Below are 23,018 nucleotides of genomic sequence, written 5' to 3'. Positions count from 1 at the left end.
ATGGGCAGAGTAATCTCTTGGACTAGTTTCAATCGCTTAGATGGGTCAGAGAGGAATTTCCCAGATTTTTTCCCTCAAATTGGCCTGGGTTTTTAAAAATTGCCTCTCCCAGGAGATCACATGGTTTCGGATGCAGTGCATATGTTGTGATACACAAGGTATCGCAATTGTGGGGGACAGGCTTGATGGACCAGATGATCTTTACCTGTCCGTCATTTTTTGTATGCAACTCCCCTGCTCCTCTTCTTAACAGTGTCTTGGGATATTTTACGTCCACATGATAGCAGATAGGACTTCTGTTTAATGTTTCATCCGAAAGACAGCACCACTGACAGTGCACAGTGCAGCATTCCCTCAGTACTGCACTGGATTGTCAGCCTAGATTTGTGCGCTCAAATCCCTAGAGTGGGACTTGAACCCACAACAGTCTGACTTACCGAGTCACAGCTGACACTTCAGCTCCAGACAAATTAAGAGGTTGGATGCAAAAAGTACATGCATAATCTGACACTGCACACAACTGTGCTGAACTCTCGAAGTTGTAAACTAAACAGCTAAAATATTAGTATGAGAAAATGACAACTGATAAGTGTACAGGTTAAAGGATGTCATTTGACTAAAAAAATTCCAAAGCTAGACTACAGACGCCCCAAAGTTTGTACCAGAAGATAACCTACTGGGTGGGTAGTTGGGCAACAGTGAAATATATGGAAGTCAATCCTTTTTCACTGATAAATAAAACCAACCAAGATCACAACAGTATTTCCTGCAAATTTCTATGCCATTTAATGCAGTCACAAAATACTAAAACATGTCTTGGAATTGTTCATCATATTCCCGTAGTCCAAGGCTGTATACTTCTGGCAAAGAATGGCGTTACAAAGGTAGAAGCAGCTTTAAAAAACTAAAGCATATGTGGATATTCATAAAATACCTGAAAACAGCCCTGGTAATCCCTGACAATTTCAATGATCAGTTATTAGAATTTAAAATACTGTACATTAAAATCCCTGGCAGTATATTATATAAAATTACATTGGTAATATCAAAAACAAACATGTATTGTTATATAAACAAAATTTTTTTGATGTACAAGAAATGACTAAAAACCCACTGTACACTTAAATCCATGTCGGAAAAATTGAGACCATGCCTTAAAGACAAATTTCAACAGTGCCTCTTTGAAAATGAATATTACACAAGAAAAGCTTCTTTCTGTAACACCAGACAAGTTTTCACGCATTACCAACCCTACATATTAAAATAGCACTGACTCCACATTTTTTGATGTGTTTACTAAAACACCAGCTCCGCCACAAATTGTTGAAATGGAGGTCTTAATGAAAAAAGCTCCAATATCGTACATGGTCATATCATGACTTGGAAGCCTTGGATCTGAAAGTTTCAGTACTTTTTTTGACATTTATTTCTTTTTCATTTTGTTTCTTGGAGAATTCTTCAATAAGCTCCTGAGTTTGAGGTAAGTTCCGGTTGCCTTGGAAAGATTGTCATATTCGAAAGGTGTGATTCCAGTAGCAAATTTACTCATATCAGGCACAGAAGAGATCCTATTCTCCTGTTGTGCTTCTGAGACAGCAGCACTGGTGATAGACCCATCTGTTTTCTCCAAACATACTTGGTTTCCTCCAATAGATGCTTCAGGTGTTGTAGAATCTTGAATCGTTCTACTGCCCTCTATTTCCATTCCGGAGTTCTCAGGTTCAGTGTTCTCGCCAGTGTTCGAAGTGTGTCCCACCAAACTGATTTGTTCATCTCTAGAATCAACTGAAGATGCTTCAGCACTTGGACTCCCCATATTATTTTCCAGTGTCCCCATTATTAGTGTCCCCATTTTGTCATTAGATTCAATTTCCATGCAGTTGTCAGGTGGATTTATTGCTGGTGAGGAATTTGCAGAAATCTTGGTTACAGGAGAATCACAAGGACCATCTGTCTCGCTGTTAGTACTTTCAGTCTGCTCCAATGCAGCCCAGATCAACCGCTGTTGTTCTTCCAATTCTTCCAACGACAAGACATCTGCATCTACAATCTCAGCAGTTACAGCTTGGGCATTTCCTTCTTGCAATGAATGTCCTGCTGGAGAGCAATTTGGAGTAGAAGGAGGAGTATCTTTTGGAAGTGGGGGGCGTGTTGGAGTAGGTGGTGCAGGTGGGACAAACGTAGGTGGTGTAGAAGGGGGTGTTCCCTTGGGTAAAGGAGGGGGAGATGAAGTTAATGGGCAACCAGGAGGTATGGGTGGCACAAGTGGGAATGGTCTTGGTGGTGTTTCTGAACCTGCAGGAGAAATAAAGTAGAGGTACTAAACGGCAGCAAAACTGAGCCACGTTAGGAGTCTCAATATTTCAGGATAATCTTGCTTCTTAAGTAAATTTGGTTTATCCAGCAATCTTATAATCAACTACTGTGCTGCATAAAGGCCAGTTAAGACCAGGATATTTACAATCACAACAAAGTCTTTCTAACATTAGCATAGAACAGGATGAAAAAGCAGAGCCTGCAGTGTAATTTACAGTTGTCTCATATGGATGCAGTTTTCAGAATAGAACTGACAGAAAGATGGTCCACCCTCTTCACGGGAATAGCATATGCTAAAGGAGGAAAAAATCTAGTGTATCTCTATACTCCGTATTTGTATAGAAGCCCTCTTAAACCATAGGATCCAAGGCTTTAAACAACACCATATAGTCTTAGAAGGGAATTCCCATTTTGTGCTATTTTTTGGTAAGCAACATGTTAGATGAGACATGAACATATTTAATTGCTGTACCTGAATCTATGTCCATATCAAAAGCATACACATTTGTATCGATTTCTTCAGACTTGCGCTTCTTTACACTGCGAAGACTTGAGTCAGTATCCGAACCCCTTTTGTTTGAACTGTTTTTAGTCTAGGAAGAAATAAGAATTGCTATTAAGTTAGGTCAGTTACATAAAATTAGTGCTTCTACTTTACATTAATGGTTAAAAAGCAGCAGTAGTATTAAAATTGCTCTGCTTCACAATGTTTTTATCTCATTAGTACTGTCTCATGTTAAGGTACAGTGCTTGGGTACCCCACCCAAAATGGCCATTCCTCATGTACGAGGCCAGACAGTGAGCATTGGTAGACTATTTGATTCCCTCCAGTCTCTCGCCGCTCCTTCGCCCCGTCCTCGCTGCTCCTGCTGTATCTGCCCACATTCCAATCACTGACCTGGACCTTGGTGATGTCACTCTTCACAATCGTTACCCTCCTGCACTGGCTCGCGCTGCACCATGTAGTGGCATGCCTCCACGCTGCTCTTGGCCGCCACTCGCCGCTCCTTTTATGGCCCCGACCTGCCACTGATGGTCTCTCGTAGGTCGGGGCCCGGGGAGGCGCAAGTTCTGGGCCAGGGGCAGCACACACCAGCCCACATTGTGTTAAGTGTGCGCACTAGGTCTGTGCAGCAGAGCTGGTCTCCAGCTGTCTTGGGTAATCCTTGCCACTGGACAAAGACCTAGCTGTGTCAAGCCCATGTGCAACAGCCACCCCACATTAAAAAAATGCATGCACAAGCATCTTCCACCTTTCAGGATGTAGGTCGGGTTTTTCATTGAAACACCTGTGAACTTGTCCTTTTTTTGGCGTGGAAGCAAGTCATCCTCGTTTCGAGGGACCGCCTATGATGATGATGACGACTATTTGATTATGGAGCATTGTCATCGGAGTTCAATTTTTTCACCGGATGTCAATACATATGCACTTTCCAATAAAGGTTGTGGATAGTGATCAATAATGGGAACTCTGTTCAATGAGATTAAGTGGGTTAAAACACAGAAAATGCTGGAAATCTCAGGTCAGGCAGCATCTCTGGAGAGGAAGCAGAGTTAGCATTTTCTGTTTTTATTCCAGATTCCAGCATCCGCAGTATTTTGCTTTTGAGATTAAGTGGGTAGCTCTTACAGCATGCTAGCACAGGTGTGATAGGCTGAACTTATAAAATTCTGTGAGATACAATCTATACCCAATTCACTCCAGCAGGTCATTTACAAATACATTTAAAATTGCTTATTGAAATAATTCAGTGAATTACAATGACAGCAGTTTTAACAAATATTATTGCCCTCTCATGAACAAATGTCAAATGGTGTGCAATTGTGACATCGATTTCAGAAAAATTTGAAGTTGCACAAAATTCTCTTGATCAATCCAGGTCAAGGCAGCGCACCGTAGGAAACCTGCTCTTAGAAACCTTGTACACTTCATTAGGAATTGTGCAACAGCTGCCTGGCAGGACATAAGTGTTGGGTGGTAGCTGGCCTCTGCTCAATGCCTTTCCACTAGATGCAGCAAACCTGTGCAGCAGCAACAACTTGTATTTATATAGCCCCTTTAAAGTAGTAAAACGTCCCAAAGTTCTTCACAAGCGAGTTATCAAAGAGATTTGACACCAAGCCACATAACGAGATATTAGGGCAGATGAGAGGTAGTTCTAAGGAGAATCTTAAAAGGAGAGGCTGAGGTTTAGGGAAAGAATTCCAGAGCTTTGGCAGCTGAAGGCATGGCTGCCAATGGTGGAGCGATTAAAATTGGCGATCAAGAGGCCAGAATTAGAGGAGCGCAGATATCTCGGAGGCTTGTGGGGCTGGAGGAGATTACATAGATAGGGAGGGTGAGGCTATGGAGGAATACGAAAACAAGGATGAAAATTTTTGATGGTGTTCTGATGGTTCAGTGGCTAGATGTGAACCTAGTGCGGCACTGAACCACGTTGATCAGACTGTAGTTTTGATCCGTTTCACGGCGAGTTAGTTAATTTTAGCCATTTACCTACTACTCGTGTGAATTTGCAATTACCAGTTGCAAATTTAAAAAAAAAGACTGAACCAGAAATTCGAATCAACACAAAAAGAAAATGCAAGAGACGAAAGGTGAAATGTTAAAACTTACTGTGCAATCATTAGCATTCAATTGATGTGCAAAGTGTTCCTTCAGTTGATGGGATTGCATCGGAATTGAAGCATACAGCCTCCATTCCTAGTGGCAACATAAAATATCAAAATAATTAAGTTAGTAAAAACTTATGGCACTCATAAATAAAATCAGCAAACAGACCAGAGATAAAATCGTCCATGTTGCAACTTAGTATAGTGATTACAGCAGCAAAAGTTTCACAGACAAGTGTATTGAAGCAAAATAACCACTATGAGTAGAGCAACCATAACTGCTGAATTTCATTACAAACTTTTTCTACAAAAAGTGTTTTAAATAAACTTTTTACCCTGAAGCAATAAAAAGAAACAGTTAATTAGACTAGAACCTCCCCAGCTAAAACTGCCTCTCACTAGTGGTCAAATAGCAAAAGGTTTGTTTCATTTTTTTAATGTTGTGGAATAAGGTTTGAATTTAAATACTGCAAACTATATAACAAGATTCCAGGTAAGCGCGGATACTGAGAAAACCATGACAGCACTGTTATTTTGTAGGGGAATTGAATCTAGACCACTTTCAGAACATCTGATTCACAGAAGCATTCAATTGGTTGAAGATCCAAAATTGTTCTTGGTATAAGTTTACAAATCCTAAAAACAAGAGAAGAGAATGGGGCACTGGGTGGACAAAAAGGATAATAGTAAACATTTGCTGAATGCTAATAAAGTGTTGGAGAAGGCAGATACTGCTTGAACATTGATTGAAGAATCCTGTGATAACTCAGTTGATCAATGCACCACCTAATGTTGTATTCGGCCATAAGGACCAGGAGGATGGGAGTTTTGATTCCTGGTTTGTGCTGGGCTAGCTGCTCTCCGCTAGGAACACAATTAGCCCTGAAGCCAAGAGGAAAAAACTGCAAACCAGGATTCTGCTTCTAATAACTTCAGTGACTCCTATTGGACAATTGAGCTAATGACAAGATTGTAATGTTCCATGATCAAACTGCTTGGTAGCACGCACCATCTAGGCTGAAAAGGTACCAAATGGTTGGCCAATGCCTGGAAAAAATTAAGTCCAGCATTAACCAGCACATTTGGAAAAGGACAGAAGAAACTCAGGGTGTGGTGGGGAAGAAACATAGATTGGAGTATACCAAGTGCAATGCTTACATCCTGAATCCCTTTTGGAATGACAGCATTGAATCCTGCATAATCTATTAGTTTACTTGTGTCATAGGATGGAAGGCGAGTTTTTAGATGATGTTTGTCATGCTCCATTTCACCATCACTAGAATCTATATATAAAAAAAGACAACTATTAAAATGTGTTAAACTGTGTCCTGACAAAAAGCCAGCAGACTGAACTTTCAGAATAGAGTACTAAACCTTCATTCAGAAGGCATGAGATATTCAGTTTCTTTTAAATTTTGGTGAAAACATACATTTTTTAATGCTTTTAAAAAAGTCACACATCATCCTGACTTGGACAAAAACTGTATTTTTTTCCCCATTGTTGTTGGGTAAAAATCTTGAAATTCACCAGCTAATGCAATCACGAGAGTACAAGCCAATACTTGGGCCACAATGGTTCAAGGCGAAGACACTACTATCTTCTCAGGGAAACTAAGGATAAGCAAAACAAATGCAGGCTTGCCAGAGTCACTCACATCACAAGAACAAATTAAAAATAAACTTTTTCTGGCTCTCCTAGAGGCTGTGTACTAAAGTCACCATTTCGGAGCCATGCAGCCGGAGATCCCAGGTTCAATCTCAGTCTGTGCTGAGTTAATCAATCGTGTCACGCCAGTAATAGGAATATATTACAGTTAAACACAGTGCCTCAGTTAGAGAAGGAAAGAAAAAAGTAGCGGGGTGGGAAAGGGGAAGAAAAAAAAGGGTCAGCAATTTTACCCAGTGCCATCCCGAATTTAGTTTCCGCATATGGCATTTTAATGATTGATAATGCGACAACCTGAAAACATTTAACATGTTCAACAGCACAAGCAAGGGGCATATTGCGGTAACCCCACTTCAGTATATCCCACAACAGAATGAGCTGAGACATTAACTGAACGGAGTATTGTGGGGTTCCTCCCCCCCAGTACCCAGTAAGCTAACTTAAAAAGCAAAACTACCACATGGCACTGAAAAAAGTAAAAGATGCCCCAATACATTTATTTTAAAAAAAGTGTTATACATACCACATACACTTCTAGTATCTACATATTTACAAAGTTCAGATTTGAAATTCTTCACCTTTTCCATCATATAAAGCAAGCCCGGAATTCTCTTGCAGAGTCTCGAGCAACCATCCTGGTGGATAACCCAACTGACGCATCCGATAAATAAATGGTGGGAGAGTTTCATCCGTCATCCCCAGAGCTTCTTTAAGTTCTGCACTGAAGAACCGATTAAGTGAAACAAAAACCCATGAGTTAATTAACATTATTCAATGTTAACAATAAATATTAGTATCTGTGGCTGGCAGCAAGACATTCCTGGGGACATTTACAGTTTCATGGTTGAACAGATTTTGTAAATGATGGTTTGCCAAACAAAAATCAGTAATGAAAATAGGCAGCTTACCACACAAAAACAGTTATTTATTTTCTTGGAGGTGGGGAAATAGAATATGCCATGCCATTTCGCAAGCACCAGCATTGTTACTTAAGCAAGGGGAAGACTGTGTTAATTCCATTGGGCATATCCTGCCACTGATGGGCTGTGAGGAAAGAGCAAGGGAGTGGTACTAATTGGATAGGTCTTTCAAAGAGTTAGCACAGGGACGATGGGCCGAATGGCCTCCTTCTGTGCTGCATAATTCTATGATAGTGCCATCTAAGTGTTTTTACCTGATAACACCTGGTTTGAACTTTTCAAACCTCTCTGCATGATACCGCTGTTGAGAGCCTGAATGAGGTGAATCACTAGCCATCGTCATGAACTCTTTCCTTTTTTCACTAATACGAGCAAGATCGCGTGGCTATAAAGTCAATTGAAAGATTATATGAATGTTAGTTATTTAATACAATTATTGTCATGTGCAATTGTTAATGTAAAAATATGAAAATTCATGCTGTTGGAATTTTAAGTGGAAAATGCAGAAGCCAATTTTTTAATGTATTGTCAGTCATCAAAAATTCACAATAGGCTTTCATTTGCCCTTCTTTGAAGATCAATCAATTTAAGAAAAGGCTGCCTCCAAATTGCATTCTCTCCCAAACAATTTTATTGGCTGCCTCTCCTGATATATGCTGGGTAACATTTTATGTAGGCCATCGACCTTATTGCAATTCTTCACACTTAAGCATAAACAGTAAGTGAGTATCAGCAGGTAATTTTACAACCAAACTGATTTATCCTCACCCCATTTCCAAACATGCATTTTCCAGTGGGGGCGGGTCAATTGATCATTGATCACCAACCCAGGGGCAGAGAGGTAAACTGTAGTGGCTGCCTGTGGCCCCTCACCCTAACCACGAGCTCGTGAGTACAGAAATAGGAGGGTAGAGCAGATGAATACATGGCTGGAGAGATGGTGCAGGCGGGAGGGCTTTAGTTTCCTGAGGCATTGGGACTGCTTTTGGGGAGGTGGGACCTGTACAAGCCACACGGGTTGGACCTCAACAGAGCCGGGACCAATATCCTCACTGGGGGGGGTTTGTTAGTGCCGTTGGGGAAGGATTAAACTAGCTTGGCAGGGGGATGGGAAACTGAGAATAGATACAGTAGGGAGGGGAGTAAAGCTGGAATCAGAAAGCAAAAATAAAGTGAGTTTGAAGGAGAGAGGAAACACATCGGAAAAAAAGGGTAAAAAAAAAACTTAAAAGGCACTTTGTCTAAATGCACGTAGCATTTGTAACAAAATACATGAGTTGACGGCACAAATTGAGACAAATGGGTCTGATCTGATAGCCATTACAGAAATGTGGTTGCAAGGTGACCAGGACTGGGAATTAAATATTCAGGGGTACTTGACAATCCGGAAGGACAGACAGAAAGGAAAAGGAGGTGGGGTAGCTCAACTGATAAAGGATGGAATCACTGCAATAGTAAGAAACGATATTGACTCAAATAATAAGAGTGTTGAAACAGTTTGGGTGGAGATAAGGAATAATAAGGGGGAAAAAGTCACTGGTGGGTGTAGTATATAGGCCATCTAACAGTAGCAACTCTGTTAGTCGAAGCATAAACCAGGAAATAGTGGGGGCTTGTAAAAAGGGAACAGCAATAATCATGGGTGATTTTAACCTCTATATTGATTGGACAAATCAAATTGGTCAGGGTAGCCTTGAGGAGGAGTTCATAAAGTGCGTAAGGGACGGGTTCCTTGAGCAGTATGTAATGGAACCAACCAGGGGGCAGGCTATCTTAGATCTGGTCCTGTGTAATGAGACAAGATTAATAAACAATCTCCGAGTAAAGGATCCCCTCAGAATGAGTGATCATAGCATGATTGAATTTCAAATTCAGGTGGAGGGCGAGAAAGTTGGATCTCTAGCCAGCGTACTAAGCTTAAATAAAAAGGAGACTATGAAGGTATGAGGGCAGGGTTGGGAAAAGTGGACTGAGAAAATAGATTAAAGTGTAGAACGGTTGATGAACACTGGTGTAAATTTGAGATATTTCACAACTCTCAAGAAAAATATATTCCAGTGAGGAGGAAAGGCAAGAGAAAAGATAGCCATCCGTGGCTAACTAAAGAACGGTATTCAATTAAATACAAGGGCATACAAAATGGCCAAAACTAGTGGGAGGACAGAAGACTGGGAAGCTTTTAAAAGCCAGCAAAGAACGACTGAAAAAAGTTACGGGAAGATAGACTATGAAAGTAAACTAGCACAAAATATAAAAACAGATAGTAAGAGTTTCTACAGGTATATAAACAAGGAAAAGGGTGGCGAAAGTAAATGTTGGTCCCTTAGAGGACGAGACCGGGGAATTAGTAATGGGGAACATGGAGGTGGCAGAAACTCTGAACAAATATTTTGTGTCACTCTTTACGGTAGAGGACAGTAACAATATTCTGACAGTGGAGAGTCTAGGGTCTATAGGGGTGGGGAGGAACTTAACACAATCACAATCACTAAGGAGGTGGTACTTAGCAAGATAATGGGACTAAAGGTAGATAAATCCTCTGGACTTGATGGCTTGCATCCTAGGGTCTTGAGAAGTAGCGGCAGAGATTGTGGATGCATTGGTTGTAATTTACCAAAATTCCCTGGATTCTGGGGAGGTCCCAGCAGATTGGAAAATTGCAAATGTAACGCCCCAATTTAAAAAAGGAGGCAACTATAGACCAGTTAGCCTGTAGTTGGGAAAATGTTGGGAGTCCATTATTAAAGACGCAGCAGCAGGACATTTGGAAAAGCAAAATTCGGTCAGCCAGAGTCAGCATGGATTTATGAAGGGAAGTCATGTTCGACAAATTAGTTGGAGTTCTTTGAGGATGTAACGAACAGGGTGGATAAAGAGGAACCAGTGGACGTGGTGTATTTGGACTTGCAGAAGGCATTTGACAAGGTGCCACATAAAATGTTACTGCACAAGATAAAAGTTCACCGGGTTGGCTAACTAACAGAAAACAGAGAGTCAGGATAAATGGTTCATTTTATGGTTGGCAACCAGGAACTAGTGGGGTGCCGCAGGGATCAGTGCTGGGACCCCAACTATTTACAATCTATATAAACGACTTGGAAGAAGTGACTGAGTGTAACGTAGCCAAGTTTGCTGACGATACAAAGATGGGAGGAAAAGCAATGTGTGAGGACACAAAAAATCTGCAAAAGGACATAGACAGGCTAAGTGAGTGCGCAAAAATTTGGCAGATGGAGTATAATGTTGGAAAGTGTGAGGTCATGCACTTTGGCAGAAAAAAAATCAAAGAGCAAGTTATTATTTAAATGGAAAAAGATTGCAAAATGCCGCAATACAGCGGGACCTAGGGGTACTTGTGCATGCAACACAAAAGGTTAGTATGCAGGTACAGCAAGTGATCAGGAAGGCCAATGGTATCTTGGCCTTTATTGCAAAGAGGATGGAGTATAAAAGCAGGGAAGTCTTGCTACAGCTATACAGGGTATTGGTGAGGCCACACCTGGAATACTGCGTGCCGTTTTGGTTTCCATATTTACGAAAGGATACACTTGCTTTGGAAGCAGTTCAGAGAAGGTTCACTAGGTTGATTCTGGGAATGAGGGGGTTGACTTATGAGGAAAGGTCAAGTAGGTTGGGCCTCTATTCATTGGAATTCAGAAGAATGAGAGGTGATCTTATCAAAATGTATAAGATTATGAGAGGGCTTGACCAGGTGGATGCAAAGAGGAGGTTTCCACTGATGGGGGAGACTAGTGCGCATTATCTTAGAATAAGAGCCCGCCCATTTAAAACAGATGAAGAGAAATTTCTTCTGAGGGTTGTTAATCTGTGGAAGTCACTGTCTCCGTGAGCTGAGGAAGCTGGGACATTGAATAAATTTAAGCCAGAAATAGACAGTTTCTTAAGCGATAAGGGAATAAGGAGTTATGGGGAGGAGGCGGGGAAGTGGAGCCGAGTCCATGATCAGATCAGCCATGATCTTATTAAATGGCGGAGCAGGCTCGAGGGGCCGTATAGCTTACTCCTGCTCCTATTTCTTATGTTCTTATGTAAACACTGCCTCAACAGAGACCAAATTCAGGATCTGTTGCTCCATTCCACTCCATGCTGAACATTTATTCATCAAACTACCGAAGGAGCCCACAGATAGCATTACCCATTAGAAATCTTCAATTTGTTTTCTAAAATTACTAATCTATCAAAACACTGCAATGAAGAAAATAAATTATATAGCACCTTTTGTCAAGATGTCCCAAATCACTTCACAGCCAATTTGCATACAGCAAAGGTCCCACAAACAACAAATGAGATAAATAATCAGTTAAACTGTTTTGATGGTGTCAGTTGATGGAGGACTGAAACTCAGGACAGAAGAACTCCCTGCTCTTCTCTGAACATTGCGGAGTCCACTTGAGCAGGAAAAATATATGTAGGGACTCAGTTTAACATCTCATCCAAAAGACAGTACCTCTGACAAAGTAGCACTCCCTTCACTGATTTGACAGCCTAGATTGTGCACTCAAGTCCTGGAGCAGGGCTTGAACCCACATCTTTTTGACTCAAAGGCGAGCTTACTACCACTGAGCCTAGATGGAGTACTATAAATGGACAAATACCATAGCTTAAGTAAGCTGGTGTTTAGCTCAATTATTAAGCAGGAAAAATAGTTGGTCACAGAAGCGTGTGCACCTTGATGTAAAATAAGTTCCCATCAAAGAATAAGCAGATTGTTGACCTCTATATGACTTTGATATGTGTAACTGTTGTCCATCTAGAACAAGACCTCATTACAAAATCACAACGATCTTACCTTTGGACAATCTTTTAATTGATGTTCTGTTGAACCACAGTTGAAACAACAAGGCTTTGGCCTATTTGATACAAAATGTGTTTTTTCCTAAGTTAATAGTGTGTTTCAACAAAAGAACATATTTGAATATCAATTTCAACAAAAGATTTGAAGCCCATGCACTTATACATACCTCTTAGCTTTCATTTCCACTTGTCCATCTAAGGATACAACTTGGGTGAAGACTTGCTGATATCTTTACAGCGCATTCAGGAATTACTAATTTTCACAAAAACCTGTGTGTTTAAATAAGCTTCTTGGCCTTAATAAAATTGCAGCATTGCATTACAAGAGTTCCTCATGCTCAATGGCAAGTCAATTTTCTTTATATTAAGCACTGAGGGGCTACAACAACTGTAGAACTCTTACCATTAATCTGGTCATTTTCCATGAAAAATAATTAATCCCCTGCATCTGGACCATTACAGTCGTCTTAAACTACTTCACCCACCCGAGTAATGATAATTACTATGATCTTAGGTGATGACCACAATATCACTTCACGATTTTTGCATATCATATTGCAACACTTCTATTACAGAACAGACATTTCCAAACATGCAAGAACCCGTTAAGTGATCTGCACAGTAAATAAAATTATGTATTCTGTGCAAACAACTAAACACTAATTAATGTAGAGAGTAATGCTGTTATATGTGGCAAGTCAAGATGATCAAAAAAGCTGCTTGCTTTAAGATCTGACTCTAACCATTAAGGGCACTGTGGTCCTTGCACAATTTTGTTTAAATAAAACTAGCAGCCTGAACCAGATGCAAGTTTAAATTTTGAAAAATAAAAGTTATGATTGCACTTTAAATCCTCATTCTTCCTCCTCTTCAGAAGATCAGGAGCATTATTTTAATAAAGCGATGAAATAGATTTCAAATAGATTGGAAAACATCTTATCTGCTAAAATTTATAAACATTTGGAAGTCCACAAATTAAAGTTATAGCATTAAACTAGTTGCATTTGGAAATTTACATCTGAATGAGAAATATTTTATTCCCAAACTCCTAATACAGTATGCTAACAGTACACTGACACCCCGAATGGCTAGAAAAAAATCCATATGATTTTATATTCTGTTCAGAATCAATTCAGAAGATATATCGATCTAACAGACAATGAACAAGTCAACTGAGGTAGAAGCTTTCCATTCAGTGTGCAGGATACTTGGGTATTTCCCATCCATCTGTCAGCTGTGGATTCTCATTTAGCAATGGTTGTCCGAGTTTGTCAAGGCAAAAGTTGGTGAAGTACTGAACGCTTCCCACAACCTGCATGAAAACAATTTACAAAAACTTTCCTAATATGTACTAGTTGGCAAAAGACTAATGATCGTTTGTTTTGCTACTGCAATAATTGTCACATTAAAGTTCAAATAATTCACTGTGCATATGTTCAACGTATCTACAGTGCAATAATCAAGAGGGACTTCATCAAATCACAGGGAAAAAAAAAAACAACAGTCACAGTAATACTTGAAATGTTAAACAACTATTCTAAAATAGCATACAGAAAAGCTCTTGTGGCAGACACCAAATCAGATTATTTAAAACCTGGTGTACAGATTGCTATTCTTTTGTAGTTGTCATTATATTTTAAAACTAAACTGCACTTGGATGGAGGATAAAACATATGCAAATGGAGATACCTGATTTTCTTGTAATGTTTAAAAACACAGGAAATCTGATTGTTTTGGATCATGGAAAATTGTGAATTTTCTACTACTGTCATATTACTAGTATTATAAATTACCTGGCTCAATTACAGACAATAACATTGTAAGAATTATGTTGTATAGATTAGTGTAAATACCACTATCATAGTATAAAGGAAATTCATACTTATAGATTTGTTTTCCTGTGGCAATACAGGTCCAGCTAAGAAACAGGGAGGCTGGAAATAGCATACTGAACAAAATAATCTCAGTCAAGTTCAGTACAGTGCATCCAAGAATTAATATGCTTGGAACAGAAAGTGGCTCAGTATGCAATACTGTAGTGTCTGCATAAATACATTTGTTTACTAGAGGACCACAAGGATAAACATATGGTAATTAGCATTGGAAACTAACTTAAAAGAAACTATGAGACAGATATGACCCGATCATTTAGTTAATTAAATACAAGTACAGGAGGAGATCTGGTGCATAGTGCATTGATGTACCAGTGCAAAGCCATGGGGTAGTATGATATGAGCTGCCCCCACCCCCAAACAGGTCCTGAGCTCAGCCAGGCCATATATAGAAGAGAGGCAGCACAGCAAAGATTGGGTGTTTTCCCCACACATGAAGAGGGAATCATCTGAGGGTATCATCTCTTAGCAGTATTAACAGAACCTGCTGGCCCTCTCAACAGTGCAATAGTGCACAGTGCAAAGAAAAATTATTTAAAACATGCCCCATATAAAATTATTAGAAATAGTTGCATTGAATTCAGTGGCTGCCATAATAAACTAACTCAACATAGGTAAAAGGGTTATGATCAGTTAAAACTGCAGTCAAATGTGTATAAAATAAAGTTTGGATGGTCCATCAGCACAAAATGAAAGGATACAAGAAAACAATTAATGCTTAGGACTCAGAATCATGCAAATATCAGTTTCCAATAATTAAAATGAATACAGAAGAGATGAGAGCAGTAGAATGTTAGATTATAGACTGGAATCCAAATAAATGTTTTAGCTATACATGTACTGTAGTAGCCGAGTGATAAAATACCAGATAAGACATTTAAATGGTTAAATGTGGCAGAAACATAGGTGTCGGAAATGGAAGGCATGTTAAATTCTTTACATTGCTCTTCACAAATGAAGACTAGAATTTCTTTTACACTGGCGCTGTTGGATGCCAGCCTCTTGGAATCTGCATTATGAGCTATCTCCCAGCATTTAAACTACTAAGTATTTTCCCTTATCCTGATGGCAGATGAACAGACCTAGTCTGTCACAAGGATAAGGAAGCCAGATTTAGCCATGTAAATGACAGCTCAAACATTGGTCTCCCAAAATCAAATCAAAATAAAAAAACAGCTGATGTACAATTCTGGATACAATCACGGGCTCAGAAATCCATTACAGGTCTGAAGTGTATATTGAAAAAAACCCTCAAGAAATGAACTTTTAATGGTACTTAGACCAGATAGGACACACCCTAGAATTCTCAAAAGATACAAGAGGAATTAGGTATGGCTGTGAACAACATTTTTAGGAATTCCACAAATATGGAACTTGCATCTGAGGATTGGGGCCATTTGGAAGATACTGAATTTTATCCCATTTCTGAAAAACAGTATGAAACATGAGCCAGTAAATTATGGACCATGTTAGCTTAATACTAGTAGTGAGGCAAAATAGTCAAAAGGTTTATACAGGATGCTGTCAACGTTTCTATAAATACAGCAGACTTGGGTAATAGAAAAAAGGTGCTGATAAATGGAAAAGCCGTGAGAAAAAAGGGCAATAAGGAATAAATTCTTCAGCAATCAATTCTGGTTTCCCAACTGTTACCACAATGCAAATAATATGGCAGGGAATAATGCATGTAATATAAAATTTGCAGGCAACACCAAATTATAAAAATCAACTGATGAGTCTAAATACATTAAACAGATGAATACATGGCTTGAGCAGTGGTGCAGCAGGGAGGATTCAAATTCCTGGGGCATTGGAACCGGTTCTGGGGGAGGTGGGACCAGTACAAACCGGACTGTCTGCACCTGGGCAGGATTGGAACCAATGTCCTAGGGGGAGTGTTTGCGAGTATTGTTGGGGAGGAGTTAAACTAATATGGCAGGGGGATGGGAACCAATGCAGGGAGACAGAGGGAAACAAAATTGAGACAGAAGCAAAAGACAGAAAGGAGATGAGTAAAAGTGGAGGGCAGAGAAACCCAAGGCAAAAAACAAAAAAGGGCCATTTTGCAGCAAAATTCTAAAGGGTCTACGTGCGTTAAAAAGGCAAGCCTGAAGGCTCTGTGCCTCAATGCGAGGTGTATTCGGAATAAGGTGGATGAATTAACTGTGCAGATAGCAGTTAACGGATACGATGTGGTTGGCATCACGGAGACGTGGCTCCAGGGTGACCAAGGCTGGGAACTCAACATCCAAGGGTATTCAACATTTAGGAAGGATAGACAAAGGAAAAGGAGGCGGGGTGGCGTTGCTGGTTAAAGAGGAAATTAATGCAATTGTAAGGAAAGACATTAGCTTGGATGATGTGGAATCAGTATGGGTGGAGCTACGGAATACCAAGGGGCAGAAAACACTAGTGGGAGTTGTGTACAGACCTCCAAACAGTAGTAGTGATGTTGGGGAGGGCATCAAACAGGAAATTAGGGGTGCATGCAGTTATCATGGGTAACTTTAATATGCATATAGATTTTGGCTAACCAAACTGGAAACAATACAGTGGAGGATTTCCTGGAGTGCATAAGGGATGGTTTTCTAGACCAATATGTCAAGGAACCAACTAGGGGGGAGGCCATCTTAGACTGGGTGTTGTGTAATGAGAGAGGATTAATTAGCAATCTCGTTGTGCGAGGCCTCTTGGGGAAGAGTGACCATAATATGGTGGAATTCTACATTAGGATGGAGAATGAAACAGTTAATTCAGAGACCATGGTCCAGAACTTAAAGAAGGGTAACTTTGAAGGTATGAGGCGTGAATTGGCTAGGATAGATTGGCGAATGATACTTAAGGGGTTGACAGCAGACATTGAGACCTCATGGATGAACTACAACAATTGTACATCCCTGTCTGGCGTAAAAATAAAAAAGGGAAGGTGGCTCAACCGTGGCTATCAAGGGAAATCAGGGATAGTATTAAAGCCAAGGAAGTGGCATACAAATTGGCCAGAAATAGCAGCAAACCCTGGGAATGGGAGAAATTTAGAACTCAGCAGAGGAGGACAAAGGGTTTGATTAGGGCAGGGAAAATAGAGAACGAGAGGAAGCTTGCAGGGAACATTAAGACGGATTGCAAAAGCTTCTATCGATATGTAAAGAGAAAAAGGTTAGTAAAGACAAACGTAGGTTCTCTGCAGTCAGAATCAGGGGAAGTCATAACGGGGAACAAAGAAATGGCAGACCAATTGAACAAGTATTTTGGTTCGGTATTCACTGAGGAGGACACAAATAACCTTCCGGATATAAAAGGGGTCAGAGGGTCTATAGCAAGGAGGAACTGAGGGAAATCCTTATTAGTCGGGAAATTGTGTTGGGGAAATTGATGGGATTGAAGGCCGATAAATCCCCAGGGTCTGATGGACTGCATCCCAGAGTACTTAAGGAGGTGGCCTTGGAAATAGCGGATGCATTGACAGTCATTTTCCAACATTCCATAGACTCTGGATCAGTTCCTATGGAGTGGAGGGTAGCCAATGTAACCCCACTTTTTAAAAAAAAGGAGGGAAGAGAGAAAACAGGGCATTATAGATCGGTCAGCCTGACATCGGTAGTGGGTAAAATGATGGAATCAATTATTAAGGATGTCATAGCAGCGCATTTGGAAAGAGGTGACATGATAGGTCCAAGTCAGCATGGATTTGTGAAAGGGAAATCATGCTTGACAAATCTTCTGGAATTTTTTTGAGGATGTTTCCAGTAGAGTGGACAAGGGGGAACCAGCTGATGTGGTGTATTTGGACTTTCAGAAGGCTTTCGACAAGGTCCCACACAAGAGATTAATGTGCAAAGTTAAAGCACATGGGATTGGGGGTAGTGTGCTGATGTGGATTGAGAACTGGTTGGCAGACAGGAAGCAAAGAGTAGGAGTAAATGGGTACTTTTCAGAATGGCAGGCAGTGACTAGTGGGGTACCACAAGATTCTGTGCTGGGGCCCCAGCTGTTTACATTGTACATTAATGATTTGGACGAGGGGATTAAATGTAGTATCTCCAAATTTGCGGATGACACTAAGTTGGGTGGCAGTGTGAGCTGCGAGGAGGATGCTATGAGGCTGCAGAGTGACTTGGATAGGTTAGGCGAGTGGGCAAATGCATGGCAGATGAAGTATAATGTGGATAAATGTGAGGTTATCCACTTTGGTGGTAAAAACAGAGAGACAGACCATTATCTGAATGGTGACAGATTAGGAAAAGGGGAGGTGCAACGAGACCTGGGTGTCATGGTACATCAGTCATTAAAGGTTGGCATACAGGTACAGCAGGCGGTTAAGAAAGCAAATGGCATGTTGGCCTTCATAGTTAGGGGATTTGAATACAGGGGCAGGGAGGTGTTACTACATTTGTATAGGGCCTTGGTGAGGCCACACCTGGGAGTATTGTGTACAGTTTTGGTCTCCTAACTTGAGCAAGGACATTCTTGCTATTGAGGGAGTGCAGCGAAGGTTCACCAGACTGATTCCCGGGATGGCGGGACTGACATATCAAGAAAGACTGGATCAACTGGACTTGTATTCACCGGCGTTCAGAAGAATGAGAGGGGATCTCAGAAACGTTTAAAATTCTGACGAGTTTAGACAGGTTAGATGCAGGAAGAATGTTCCCAACGTTGGGGAAGTCCAGAACCAGGGGTCACAGTCTAAGGATAAGAAGTAAGCCATTTAGGACTGAGATGAGGAGAAACTTCTTCACCCAGAGAGTGGTGAACCTGTGGAATTCTCTACCACAGAAAGTTGTTGAGGCCAATTCACTAAATATATTCAAAAAGGAGTTAGATGTAGTCCTTACTACTAGGGGGATCAAGGGGTATGGCGAGAAAGCAGGAATGGGGTACTGAAGTTGCATGTTCAACCATGAACTCATGGAATGGTGGTGCAGGCTCGAAGGGCCGAATGGCCTACTCCTGCACCTATTTTCTATGTTTCTAAACAATGCACAGAGATCCTGTTTTGAAATGCACATTAATAAAGTTGGAATAGAAAAAGAATTAAAGAAGATTAATGACCATGCATTGAAAGAGTATGATCAATTTGGGACCCTCAACAAAGCTAATCAAATACCAGGATGCATCTCAAGAGTATGTGACTATGTGTTAAGACAAATTACTTTAACCTTGATTAGATGAATGGCAATACCACATTTCGAATATCATGTAGTTTTGGCCATACTACTTTCAAAAACTAAATGTTTTTCTGAGGTATCAGAGAAATGTAACAGTGATATTTCTGTTAAGTTATGAAGAGAATCATTTAAGAGATTGAGGGGGGCAACAATCCAGGTAAAATGCTAAGAGAGAAGGCAGATGCAAGAATGAGAAAAGAACTAAGCACGAGTACAAAATTAACAAGCTTCAAACAAGAATAGGGACAAGAATTTCCCCCACCATCCTATATGTGAAAAGCTCATTACATAGCAGTTAGCATGGTATTAATGCCTTAATTTTTAAAAATGGCTAACGTCCAGTTAGGAACAAGTTTTAATTGGAGCCAGGGATGACCAAATTCGGAATGCAATTATTTCTAAACTGTGAGGACCATGGAAAGAACCACGGTTGAATAACATGTTTAGATATTCTGAAGTTCTGCTTGACTATCTTTGGTGCTGGGAGAACTGCCACAGAAGATTAAATAATTTGAATAGAATTCATGATCCTTCTGATACCTCATCCAAGAGACCATTATTCAAATGAGCCAGGACAGTGAATGGCAATTGACTATTGACTGTGCCACACATTGCACCAAGCTCAAACCTGTCCTCATCTGGTATCCACGTGCATTTGCAACAGGAGCTATTGGATTGCAAGTAGGTGCGGGAATCCTGGTCGATTTGTCCTTACCCAACCCAGGGGAACACTGCTGCCAATTGCATCACTCCTGCTAACTCCAGAGACCAGCTAACTCGGCACAGACCAGGGATCAAACTTGGATCTTTCTGATCTGCTCAGAGATTGTGACTTCAGTTTTGAGCCATGGCTTTTAATAATTCAAACAAATAATGATATTAGGATTTGTCACTTACATGAAATGCATCTTTTATTCTCTTGACCGTATTTAAAGTTTTCACTTCCAGGTGCTCTTCCAGTAGCACACTTGATGGCTGAAAAGAAAGGTATTTTTATATAAATATTTCAAAAATTCTCTGAACAAAATCTGTATTTTCTGAAATTATATATTTATTCACCTGAGGTTTCACATTAAATGATGTTTTTTCAGGGTCACTTTGCGTTTCTTTTTCATATTTTTCAGCTAAACCTGTAATGAAATCTTCAATTTCTTGATGAAACTGCCTGAAATTAAATGGGTGCACAAATCAGAGCAGCTGGTGACAAATTGGAAATACTGTAAAGCAATAAGTAAAACTTTAAAATGTGATTATGCTTAAACTCAAACTTACTTTGAAATATTATTGTTCATAAATAATATCTGAACCATTGGACCATCTGTTTTGGAGTCACTCACAACTATTTTACTGGCACAAAGAAAGGTTAGAAGTTAATGAAAATGTTCAAAACTTAACTTGGATTGGATTCCATATTCAACATTTATGTTGAAAGTTAAACACAAACCAGACATATTACATTTATTCGGTTAATACATTGCACAAATGTGCCAAGCAACTGTGTCCTATAAACCAAGATATATTGACGATTTTATGTAATGGCAGTCTCTTAAGCTATTAATGGCTAAAATGCAGAATATAAAACTGGCCAAATATTAACATACAATCCATTGACATGTATGGAGATAGCAGTGTATAAAATGGAAAATATTACATTATCTGTGTGACGGAATGCAGCAGTTCATTTGAACACAATGACCGAAAACATTATTCAGTGTTAAATGCAAAATGTATATTCATGTTACCTTGGCTGGGTCAACAAGTTCAACTTCCTCCTCAGTTCCTGATGTTAACAGACTGTTAAGGAAAAAACCTCAACATATTGACAATAAGCATTCAAGATCAAACCCTTAAAAAACCTTTTTCCAGTGTACTGTGGTCAGGACATCGTACAATATTTTATTAGTACATTAAAATATACTCAGCTACTTGTACACTATTCAACCCATCTTTTACCACACACACCATACTGTAATAGTGGTAATCTTTTATTTACTAAATAATGGCAAGAAAGCTATACTTGTTAGTTTTCCTTCTCTCAACTTCAAACTTTAATCACCAAGGACTACACAGACATCTCACAAATCTCAATAATAAAATGATGCCAATCAGCATCATTCACACCCGTATAAAAACACAATTTAACACTGCACCAATCACCATGCATTTACAATAATCCTCATTTGAAATGGACAGAGGTCTACACAATATCAGCACCAAAACAAAATACCAGATTTATTTTTCCTAGATATTACGACACATTTTTCAGTTGTTTTTACACCAATGCAAAAATACAGCTATAACTGCATGTTGTGGTATTTCATATTTTAATAAGTGGTGGGAGACCAGCTCAAGAAGGTTGTCTCAGTCCTTCAGCTTTAGCACCAGCTACATGACTACACGTAGTGCTAAGCAAACAGACTACCTCAGAACTTTTTAAACTTCATTTTTAATCTTATCAGAAATTAATCGGTACTTGGTATGATTATGTAGAGTCTGTCTGGAGAACTAGTTCTACATACTTCCAAGCAGTGGCCAGTCTCAAATCAGGACCAAAAGTGCATTAACACAACAATTTTTGCACCCATGTGAAGCGGTTTGGCTTTGCGCCTGTATTACAATTACAGTTTAAATGCAGACTGAATCCAGAGTTATGGTCTGGAGGAAGGAGTCTCACTCCGCTTTAGTTCGGACCTTCACATCCGATTACCCCTTTACACTGACGCTAAATTTGCAATTTGAATGAATCATAATTTAACCTTTATTACAGGAAGAGTGTCTACTACGACATTTATCAATGGTTTTGGAGTAATGACAGACATTTAAGATTTTGAAACATACAAATGATGTACATTATTCCATGGATTGACCGTAAATGGGTTAATCAAAAGCTATTTCAGAGCAGCAATGAATGAACTCTGCAGGTATGAGACTGGGAAAAAAGTTACAAATTTCAAGGCAACGAAATTTACAATCATTCTGAATGAACACATCCATTGCCGCACATGTGCTTAGTCTAAAATTAGATTTGCTCCAAACTAAATAGATTAAAATCATATAAACACTCCATAGGGAGCGGTTTAAAAAAAAAACGCGTTTCGAGTGCAGGAAGTTACTCCGGTCGGATTCCTGAGGAATTGAAAGCGAAGCTACAATTAGATGAATCGGAGGCCTCTGTTCTGGGCCTATCCGGTGAAGCCAAACCAAGAAGCGAAACCAAAATCAGATTAGAAAAACCGGGTAACTGCGATCTCACAAATTGCTAACGAACGCCTGAAAACAGCGAGCGAACGTCGTTAAACGGCCGCTCTGCCCCGTTTAATCCCACTTTACGCGGCTTCTCCGACACGAGCCAATCGCTCCTGAGGCGCCCCGTTTGATTCTGTGAGTCACATTTCACTGAAACAGAAGGATATTCTCCGCCTTCAGGTAACCTACGCTCTCCTCGCATTCCTGCAGCTTTCCCTTCATAGCCTCCGTCTCGCCCGCATCCTCGGAGTCGGTAAAACGGACGTGAGAAGGCTTTGAATCTTCAAACTCCTCGAACAGTTGGCGGTCCCCAAAATCCAATTCCACCCGCTCAGCGGCCATCTTGTCACTAGGCTGAGTGACGTCCGCCGGGTGAAAGGGC

General features: G+C 40.1%; 1 protein-coding gene across 1 annotated transcript; it reads right to left on the bottom strand.

Annotated features, from left to right (window-relative positions):
• Positions 1–762: 762 nt before the first annotated feature.
• Positions 763–23,018, bottom strand: zcchc8 (zinc finger, CCHC domain containing 8). Its single transcript, XM_070887795.1, has 14 exons — positions 22,804–23,018; positions 21,133–21,175; positions 20,663–20,737; positions 20,450–20,555; positions 20,288–20,365; positions 13,539–13,642; positions 12,498–12,560; positions 12,326–12,386; positions 7,770–7,900; positions 7,174–7,316; positions 6,088–6,212; positions 4,934–5,020; positions 2,789–2,909; positions 763–2,295 (listed from the first exon to the last, which is right to left on the bottom strand). Exons 1-14 carry the CDS (start codon positions 22,976–22,978, stop codon positions 1,424–1,426), a joined length of 2,184 nt encoding a protein of 727 aa, XP_070743896.1. The 5' UTR covers positions 22,979–23,018; the 3' UTR covers positions 763–1,423.

Source organism: Pristiophorus japonicus, chromosome 8, assembly GCF_044704955.1.
Source record: "Pristiophorus japonicus isolate sPriJap1 chromosome 8, sPriJap1.hap1, whole genome shotgun sequence".
Lineage (NCBI taxonomy): Eukaryota > Metazoa > Chordata > Chondrichthyes > Pristiophoridae > Pristiophorus > Pristiophorus japonicus.
This window is presented reverse-complemented; position numbering and strand designations above follow the sequence as displayed.

Bases quoted from the DNA above. Each gene is read 5' to 3' on its own strand.
- zcchc8 (XM_070887795.1), bottom strand. From the start codon at position 22,978: ATGGCCGCTGAGCGGGTGGAATTGGATTTTGGGGACCGCCAACTGTTC. The intron at 20,366-20,449 runs GTGAATAAATAT...CTTTCTTTTCAG, and splicing joins CATTTAATGTGAAACCTCAG to CCATCAAGTGTGCTACTGGA. The intron at 7,901-12,325 runs GTAAGATCGTTG...TTGACTTTATAG, and splicing joins AATTAAAAGATTGTCCAAAG to CCACGCGATCTTGCTCGTAT.